This window comes from Hydra viridissima, unplaced genomic scaffold, assembly GCF_058129835.1.
Source record: "Hydra viridissima isolate aposymbiotic clone 2 unplaced genomic scaffold, HvirCarnegie_v1 scaffold_8, whole genome shotgun sequence".
Taxonomy (NCBI): Eukaryota; Metazoa; Cnidaria; class Hydrozoa; order Anthoathecata; family Hydridae; genus Hydra; species Hydra viridissima.
In genome coordinates, this window is record NW_028324307.1 from 15,488,374 (window position 1) to 15,498,560 (window position 10,187).

Sequence of the window (10,187 nt, forward strand, 5' to 3'; positions counted from 1 at the left end):
ACATTTTTTTTTAGCGTAAAAATTTTACGCAACGACTTTAGGCAATAATCTATCTGTTATCATTAAACAATATACAAATAGAACAACTTTCAGTTCACAACTAATCTTTAGAAAAAATATATATACAGAAAAAATATATATAGCAGAAAAATATATATACATTAATATAGTCATAGACACATTACACATTTCTAATAAAATATTACTAATAATATATATAACTAGTAATTATTTCAAATAAATTGTAAAATAGGCTTTTTACAAAAGTATAACCTTTCCTTTTTCAAGGTCAACAAGCAATGGAAAAGCCCATACTTGATTTTCCTCAGTCTCATAGACCACATCAAACAAAGTTTTTTTTAAGTTAGGAGTTGACTTGTTTACTCGAAGAACTTCACCTGTACACCAAAAGTATTTTTTAGTGTCGATTTTCATTATTTTATGTTGAATAAATTTCCCAACAAGATAATTAACATCATTTAGAATGACAGCCAAGATGTTTGTTTTTTGTTGATTTGCTAATTGAGGCAGTCTTGCATTCTTTAATTTTTCACTTAACTCTTCTTTCTCTTTTGCAATCAAAATATCTCGTTCTTTTCTTTCAATAAGAATAACTCTTCTCTCAATGGGCTCTGGAAAAGTCCTTGTTCTAATAACTGATTGTAAATTACTGAACAACTCATAGTTTGTTAAGTCTTTTCGCTTACTACCATGCATTTTAGTTTTGTAAAAATAATTAGGTTCACATTTAACTTCCATAACATACCTATAAAAATCCAACTGTGCTCTTAATATTTTTTTGCTTTTAAATGTGTCAACTAACAAAACATATTCATCATCTGCTTCTTTTGAGGTCAACCACACCTTTGTCTTCAATTTTAACAACTCATTAACCGATTTAGCTTTTTTTAAGAAGGCTTTGTCTTCAGCTGTTTTTTTAGCTTTATGCTTTTCAGACAACCTTTCACTCATTTCAAACTTTAATTCTAAATGACATTGTTTGTATTTTATCTTTCATTTTATTAAAGTTTGTTGAAGCTTTTTTTAGCAATGAGTCACGCTCATCTAAAGTCTTTTTATCCAACCAGTCTAGTGTTTTGTTTTTATACCACATAGTATAAGCTTGTATAGTTTGTATTTTGGCATTTGGCTTTGTACGAATTAAAAGATCCAACACCGCAAAGTCACTTTCTGATGCTTTGTTTGTTGTTGGAACATTCTCTGCAGCCTTACTTATATTATCAGAAGGATGCCAATATTTACCTCCAGGAAGTTGATCAGCAGATTGTCTTTCCAGAACAACTAACAAAGAATGACAAATTACTTCTAATGTCTGCTGTGTTAAAATATTTAAATCAGTGTCATTAGTCTCTTCAAATAATTTATCATACAAAATATCTTTATGAATATTAACATCACTTGGACTGAATATAGGTGTTTTCGAGATCATAATCGATGATGCATTTTTACACAAATCTGAAAGTTTCATTTTTAGGGTTAACAAAAATGGATTCATATCAAGAATACTCTTTTGTGATTCAATTATCCGCCAAAGTGGACCTGTAATTATTTTATCAATTATTCCAAGAGCCCGCACTTCTGCTAAATATAATTTCTTGCTAATATCTTCTTTAACTGCAAGTAAAAGATTACTTTGATTTGGCCAATTTTGAAGAAACTCTAAAATATCTTTTGAATGAAAATACAAAGCTGCAGCATTATAATATAATATATTAAATCTGTTACCAACAAAGGGTGCAAGCATACACTTACTTTGTCCTTTACCAGCAAGAAATGCATTAAAATACCCAGCAACTCCAGCTTCATCACTTCCCCTTACATGAAAAGCTTTACATGCAGTTCTTATTAATCTAGTGGCACCTGATTCAGCAGTATTGAATGCAAAAATATTTTCATAACTAGTACTTAAAACTAACTTTTCGAATGAGTTAATTGTTTTATCAGTTTCTGTTGCAAAGTTAGATAATAAATGCAATTTACAAAAAAAATTAGACATTTCAATGAAATCTGCTTGCTCGCCTTTTTTTAAACCTTCCCAGTTCTTTATAACTTTAGGCAGTAACTTTTTCCTCATATCTTTAAGCTTTAAATTAAACAGTGGATTAACTGGCCCAAGATCAGACATGGTAGTTTTAAAAGAACATACAAGGTTAGAAAAATCGTTTTCCTTGCTGCTACTTTCTAAAATGTCACATATATCATCTAATGTTTTTGTTAACGCATTAATAGTACAATCTGCATCACTGCCAGCCATTTCACATAATCCAAAAGATAAAGTACTTCCATTTGTGGTAGTAACTTGGAAATTTTGAAAATGTCTATGATGTTTAGTGGTACCGTCACTGTGAAGACAATTGCCCGAATTAATTTCTACAGTGTTTATCATTTCTTCTGCAACTTGAAGTTGAGCAAGTGCTAAAGCCTCAGTCATAAATCGAGATTTTGTACCAATTGAGGGAAGCTTCTCTATATCTATCTTTGCTAGTTTTTTTAAAACAATTGTGATAACTTCATTAACTTTGTTCATGCTGACATTCAAAGAAACTAACTCCATAATAACTTCTCTTATATCATTAGAATACCTTCCGTTTTGAAATGTTATTATTCTGCGATCATGGAAAAGAGAACTTAAATTAAAATCTTTATTTTCTTTGCTTAATACTCTAGTGTCAGGAAAGTCTGTATCCTTTTCAGGATTATTTAAACTGTTAGAAGACAAATTTTCATGTTTATTTACTACCATGCTAAACTTCTTGTTTACATAATACAATTTTTTGCATGTAATTCTTTTTTTCTCATGAAGGAGTGCAACTTTATTGTCACTTTTTTCAAGCTTAACTAACAAAAATTTAACTCTTTTATTAAGATTTTTAATGACTTTATTATAAAAATCTTTTAATTCTTTTATTTCCTTATTTTGTTTCTTTTTTAATTGATGAATCTTTGCTTTATTACTTGCATGTAATAGTTTATATGTCCTTCTAGGGTCGTTAGATGTAAATTTTTTTTTCATATTACTAATACGAACATTAGCAGATTTGAACTTATTTATACAACCAGATGAAGCAAGTTTCAATTTTTTAAAACAGTTTTTCGAGGTTTGTTGGTTCAACTTTCTTTTTTTACCCTTCGTTTTATTTTTTTCACTTGATATACATAATTCACAACTAGTTTCCGAAATAGGCGGTTTAAAGAGCATCAGCTTATATATATATCTCTTCTTTTATTGTTTTTTTTTAACGATTTAAATTTATCTACAACAATTTTAATTTTGTTGTACAAGCTCAAATTATTTTCAGTTACTGAAAACAAATTGGAGAATCGGCTTCTGAAATTCGAGCAAACCATTTTCAAAGATTTATCACTCAAGCATAGATACCAATCATATAATTCTTTATTATTCATTATGATAAGGCTAATTTTATACAAATACTGTATTATACAATTAAATTGTTATATTGTTTTTGCAAATTAGTTATCGTAATAATTTTTGAAACAATATTAAGACGGACTGAAAGGAAGAAGAGGACGGGATTTAGCAGGTTTTAACTTAGACTTAAAAATTAAGCTGAATACTCGAATATTAGCAAAAACTTAGTATTTTTAAAGTTATTTTAGACCAACTTATTCATCACAAAACCAAAAAAAAACAAAAAAAAAAACAAAGAAAAATAGTTATATATTATTTTAAAGGATGCTAGAACGCAAATAAAATAACTTTAAGCTAAAATAATTACGAATAATTAATTGAAACCGTTCCTACAGCCAGATAAACTGATATTGAAAATTCTAGCAGATATTTTATGAAAGATTAATCATTTTACTTTTCGTAAAACGTTTTACTATGGCATAATAGATTAAAAAAATCGGTCTAAATTTAATCTGAAAAAGTCTTCTTTATATATAAAAAACTTCGCAAATTTTGTCTACGGAATTTGTCACGTGACTGAAGTGCCTACTATAACCAAATCTTATATACTTTTTTATTTCAGTTTTCAATTAATTATGAGATTATTATTTTCAAGAATTAGGATTTATTTTGCAATCACTAGCTAATAGAAATGGCCGATTGAATTTGTCTCACATCCATCATTTCCTGAACTGTCTAACTTAGAATATTGCAAGTTGTCTGACTTAGAATATCCATAATATTACTTAACCTGGGTTTTTTTCATTTGATTTGAAATTTTAGCGTATAATTTTTGGGACTAAATATTGCTTTTTTTTTACGTAAGTAGTCTAATATAATAGCCTATAATTTTTTTTAAATCGATAGTAACGCTAGCAGAGACTAAAATACACTAAACGCAAATAACATTAAAGTATTATCTCAAATGTTCTTTTAATGAAAAGCAGAAAAAGAATATTGCTCCAACGTTATAGGGGTAGAACTTTTACACAAAAATTGTGCCGTTGCTCTCAAGAAATCATGGTGTTCAAGTGCATTTACTGTAATTCGCTGCTTAGCGTGAAACTTTATATCAGAGTCTTATATCTTGAGTCTTTGTGCCCGGAAGAGGGACAAAGACTCAAGCTTGTTTAGTACTGTACCAATGAGTCGATAAAATATTAAAATAGCATTTTTCAAACCAATATTTTAAAACTGCATGTTCAGCAGAACTTTGGAACGTTCGATCCGTCTCTGCCTATTTGCAGTTTCATTTGGCTTACGAAAAAAGGAGCAATAAATGGCTAGATCCGAAGTCAAATAAGACAGAAACAGTACTGGTAAATAATAAATGCTCTAAAATTCTACATTTCTTTTTTTAAAGATTAGCCTTTATAAAATTACAAAAGTAAAAAAAATAAAAGGAAAAGTAGAAAAATAAATACATATAGATAAAATTTAACATCCATAAAAACCACCATCATTTTTTCTTGAGTACCCACGATTGGTAGCAGCGCAATGATGACTTGCTAAAAATAAACACAAACTATGTTACCTAATTCTTTTAGTTTGTGCTATATCACTCTAGACAAGAATAATATTAAGCATTAAAACCACATCACACAGAAAACCTAAAATTTCTAACAGGAGAGCCCCACTGTATCCAGAGCTTCAAATTTCTAGTTATAGCATCAAATGATTGCAACATGAGTTATAACTGCAAAGCTATATATAAAATATTTAAGTATTTGAAAAAAGAAAGTAATAAATTTAGTATACTGACAACTTAATTATTAAAATTAACCTTGAGACATTTAATCATCAAATTCTAAAATCATATTATCAGTTTTATCAAGAGTTTTTCATGACATTATTTTCAGTAGACAATTTTTTTTTCCTCATAATAATTGCTTCAATATATAACTTTACTTTTGTTATTTTCATTCTTTACTATCAAAGTATAAGTGTAAATTCAATTTTACCATTTAAAAATATCATTTATGTAAATTGTTTCTGTTTTAGAAATTTTTTAAACAATTTAACAAATTCAAAGTTTTTTTAAAATTTTTAAACGTTTAATGTTTAAATATTTAGAGCAGTGTGTAAAAAAATTACAGATTGGTTGAACTTTAAAGCGGTCCTGTTTTAGTGAAGCTTTATAACAATACTTATTTTATATTTTGAAAATCTTATTTACATTCCAAATAACTACATGTTTTACTTACCTATAGCACCATCTATGCAATGGATACTTTCCTTTTTGTCTGAGATAGATATAATTGGATAATTTACGAGGCACTCTTTATTTTGAATGATACACTTCTGCTTACTTTGATTATTTAATACACGACTAAACAAAGACAAAAATTATTGTAAATTTATGAAATCTTTTTCTAAAACAGTTTAAAAAATTATTTATTTAACTTAAACTTTTGATTTCTAATGCAAATAAACCAAAGCATAAGGCATTGAAATTTAATTCAACCTTTAATGGAGCATAAAGACATTTGATTCAGTAATATTTATAAAACAGATAAATCAATGTTTTTCTTAACTAACAAACAACAATCAAATTTTAAGTGTAAGGTAATTATTTATACTTAGTTACTATAAAAAAAAATCAGAAAAATATTTTTTTTCTTTTAAACAAAAATTATTTGCTTTAACATTTTAACATCTAAAGTATAGTTTGGCATCTATTTTGATTCAGGATTTACTTAAATTCATTTTCAATCCTTCACAAAAAAAACCTAATGGACTACAGTGTTGTTTTCTAATTAGTCGATTGAAATTAAACCTCTAAAAGTAGTAAAAGAAATATAAAACTAAATGGGTTTTAAAAAGTTACCAATATGAATGACACAGTGTTTCAGGTTGGTACAAAGTTTCTGCATTGGATTTAAGGAATTCTTGATGGTGATCATAAACAGATTTTATTACAAAATCTAAACTGTCATGAGGAGCCTAAACATAAATTACATATAAAAAACTGAAGAAAATGACTACAGAATGTTCAAATATAACTATTTCAGTTTATAATATTTGTATTTTGTATATCACCTGAGGATCATTATAATAAACTGCTCTTCTCTCACTAGCCAATGTTTTTGTTTCATAAAGACGCTTCCAAGGTTGGTTTTGGGTAGATTTGGGAAATACACCACTGCTGAAAGAAACCTTAAGAGGAAGAGGAAATATGATGGTGCATTTTCTTCTTGAAAAGATTTTTAAACAAGCACTGACTCTAGTAAATCTACGTAACATAGTTAAAACCAAGACTAGAAATACAAGAAGTCACTGACTGTAAAAAGTAGGGCAAAAATCCCCAATTAATACAATTACTCCTATATTAGGTACTTTGATTGAGGCTTTTTGAATTTGAATTTTTGACTCACTGTACCTGGCATATCTCTTAAAAAACAAAGAAACGGTAAACAATTTTGAACCACATCCGAACTAATGTACTCTAATATATATTACCTTTTCATATTTTTGAAAAACCAGACCTAATTAAAATGATATAAAAATGTTAAACCAGACCTAATTAAAATGATATGCCAGGTATAGTGAGACAAAAATTCAAATTTAAAAAGCCTCAATCAAAGTACCTACCTATATAGATTTAATAGTTTTTTTGTTTTTATTGTTTAAACAACTTAATTTGTAAAGTTGATTAAAGATTAAAAAACAAAAAAAAAACACTTAAAACAAGCACAAACATTTATTATTTTAGTCTGCGTGCACATTTAGAGTAAATAAAAATGCAATATAAATTAAGTTAGTGAACTTATTTTCTATGTGCATTTTTCCAATTACCCGTTTTGCGAATGAAAAATCTTTGTCATTCTCGAATCTTGGATATGGATATGGGTCACGAGACATTTTTGCCGAAAAGTTTACTTCTCACGGCGATGACAATTGTTGTCTTAGTAACAAAGCTTTATGGTTGTCATGATTACATCAATTTTGTTGACCCGCAGTAAAGTTGTTGTGTGTAGTAAAATTATCTGAGGTTCTTTTTTTATTTTTAATCAAGTATTAAACACAAAGGATTCATGAGTGTAGATAAACTATTATAGAATATTACATAGTGTGAAATATTCTAAAACATTTTAAAACTTTATATAACTTTTCATTTTAGCTTTAATGAACTAGAGCTATTTTTATCAACTTTTCAAAATCATAAATTAAGGCGAATATCCATACCAGATATTCAACAACAACGGGATAAAATACAACTTAGTGGATCCCCTTAATACTTTTTAAAGCAGATTTAAAGGGTCTGCGTCTCAAAGCAATGGTATCTTTATTCTACTTTTTAGCGCGACGAGATGAGAAAAAAGAGATATAACTCCATTTTTTCAAAAATTGAGTTTTGGTTACTTTTGGTTTGTATAGTGTAAATGGCACAAGTTTAAGTACGTTAACATAGGCAGAAATTATACATCTACTTTACTTTTAATGGTGAAACCAACAACTTTTTTTCTAAAAGACATAAATCCACGTATCAGAAAAAAGTACAGCAAAAAACACCATTCTTCAAGTAACATACGCGGAATCCGTATGTTACTTGAAGAATGGTGAAAAGTCTTAGCTAATCAATTGATAATACTTTGAATAAAATATATTTTAGTCTATGTTCTAGTAGGAAATATCAAATATGTATGAAGTCTTAAGAAGATATGGAACCATTTCTAAGAGCAGCAAAAAATGACAAGGAGATAGAAAAAACACGCTTTTCAAAGAAAAATTTACCAAAAAAAAATGGCAGTAAAAAATCCTGTTTTATGCAAGTTAGGCGTTGAAAAGCCTATTTAAGGAAATAAAAATAATCGGGTGACATGTTTGTATAAACTTTTGCATAAAACATTCTAGCTATGTATCAAATAGATCAGTAAACTGTTAAAATCTTATTTATTATTAGATTTAGATTCGTGTAAATTTTTGTCTTAAAGCGTGATTAGATTTGTATACTGTAAGGTTTGTTTTTCTGGTTACCATTTGAACAAGGTGCAACTATAGCTGCAGTTAAAAAACGACTTTTCTTTCTCTGTATTTTTGAGCCATCTGATGATCTAAATTGTTAAGTAAAAAAAGTGTCCGATTTAAGATCCTTCTGCTAAAAACAATATTTCGTGAGGCTAAAACACTTTTTCTCTGTTTGTGAAGGATAGGGAAACACAACAGTAGTCCTTTCTAACTAAGCTGTAAGAGGTATGGTGTTAGGATATTATAAAACTATATACTAACAAATGCCTTTTCAGCACACAATTCTTGATAATTTACCACAAGCTAGTTGATGTATAAGAGTCATTGGCACGGGAAGTCTAGCGTTCAGCTCTATAAATTCAACTCTATAAATTTTGGAATTAAAAATAGAAGATTCCAAGAAACAAAACAATCAATTCTGATATTTACAGCCAATAAGTTATGAAAATGGAGAAATCAATCAAAGAAAAAAGGTCAGACTTGGCAAATTATAAGATAACGCTGGTCAACATAATGTCTGGTTTAATCATGGTGAAGCATGATTTGGTTAATAAATTCAGATTCACCGTTTAGCGCTAACCTTGCACTATTAGACTGTCACTTATTTCAAAGTTTGAAAAACTTTTTCAAGAGTAAAATTTTTTAATATAAGGGATGATGATTTTTTTAATAGAGATTTCTTGGTTCCTAGTATAATTTTTTTTTATTCCAGGTGACAAAATATTCAGTATAGTTTTCAGTTTAATCGTGGCGCGTTTAATTCCTCTCCCCGTCCCCTTCCTTCCCCAAGATTGATAAGAAATCATTAAAAAATGTTACCAAAGTACGAGCTCAGTTGTGGGTATTCAACGTTTTTACACTAGATAAATAATTCGCGTCACTGTTATTCTGCGGAGGCTATACGCACCGACGACATATATTAACTAGATGTCTTCACAAAAATTTCGTAAGAAAAAGTGAAGCAAGTTTTTAAAGTTTTTAATGCCGGTGACCGTATTATTTTAATTAATAATAATTCATTTTTGTTTTGGTTTGATTTATCATTGCGTTATTTCAGACTGGCAAAACAAACCTGGCTGGCAAAAAAATTGCTTCACTGAGGAAGCGCGAGTTACATATAGATATCATACTCGTTAATATTATATATTGTATTAATTAAATTAATATAATATATTAACGACTAATATAATATATATATATATATATATATATATATAAATATATTATATCATTGATACGCACGGAGGTAAAGTTTAATGTGAGTTTACATTACAGAACAATAAACCACTAGTAACGACAGCAAAAAACGCGAAGTGAAGAGAATATCACAGCTGAGTACAAGTGGGGCTTTCTCACACACCAACTTGGAGAATTTTGCGCAATTGTTTGGGCCTACATCCTTAAAAAGTCGTATTCACTTAAAAGCTAATCACAATTTAAAAGAAAAGCCAAAAACTTCCAATCACAGATTTTGTCGAGAACTTGCTGATTTGGCCCTTGAATACTTATAAGATGATACTGATTTTTGCCACAGTTGTCAGATGAAATGCCATTGCATCCCGAAAAACTCACGATGTGGTGCGGTTTATTGCATGAGTGTCATCGAACTATATTTCTTTCCAAAAGAGCTGTAACCGTCAATGGAGACAAGCGACGTACCATACAGATAATCCTTTATGTTAATTGGCTGGCGTGGTCATATGGTTTGACTCCCCTAGATAATTATCTTTGGGGTTACGTCAAAGCACAAGTCTATACCGATAATCCACAGATTTTGTATCATTTAGAA

General features: G+C 28.7%; 1 protein-coding gene and 1 pseudogene across 4 annotated transcripts; both read right to left on the minus strand.

Annotated features, from left to right (window-relative positions):
- Nucleotides 1–190: 190 nt before the first annotated feature.
- Nucleotides 191–3,687, minus strand: LOC149885311 (uncharacterized; annotated as a pseudogene). The gene has a single exon (XR_016455163.1). The product of XR_016455163.1 is annotated as an uncharacterized LOC149885311 (transcript).
- Nucleotides 3,688–4,744: 1,057 nt separating this feature from the next.
- Nucleotides 4,745–7,411, minus strand: LOC149885312 (protein CFAP276-like). Of its 3 annotated transcripts, none has more exons than XM_090096697.1 (5): nt 7,226–7,411; nt 6,470–6,586; nt 6,258–6,373; nt 5,635–5,759; nt 4,745–4,938 (listed from the first exon to the last, which is right to left on the minus strand). In XM_090096697.1, exons 1-5 carry the CDS (start codon nt 7,289–7,291, stop codon nt 4,868–4,870), a joined length of 495 nt encoding a protein of 164 aa, XP_089952823.1. In that variant the 5' UTR covers nt 7,292–7,411; the 3' UTR covers nt 4,745–4,867. The 3 variants fall into 3 exon arrangements, with proteins under 3 accessions (XP_089952823.1, XP_089952824.1, XP_089952821.1); XM_090096698.1 differs by having other exon boundaries at nt 7,129–7,245; XM_090096695.1 differs by lacking the exon at nt 7,226–7,411 and having other exon boundaries at nt 6,470–6,967.
- Between the last annotated feature and the right edge of the window lie 2,776 nt (nt 7,412–10,187).

Coding starts and splice junctions, on each gene's coding strand:
- LOC149885312 (XM_090096695.1), bottom strand. CDS start 6,673: ATGTTACGTAGATTTACTAGAGTCAGTGCTTGTTTAAAAATCTTTTCA. Junction 5,760..6,257: donor ACACTGTGTCATTCATATTG/GTAACTTTTTAA, acceptor GTCTTTGTTTAG/TCGTGTATTAAATAATCAAA. Junction 4,939..5,634: donor TTGCATAGATGGTGCTATAG/GTAAGTAAAACA, acceptor GTTTATTTTTAG/CAAGTCATCATTGCGCTGCT.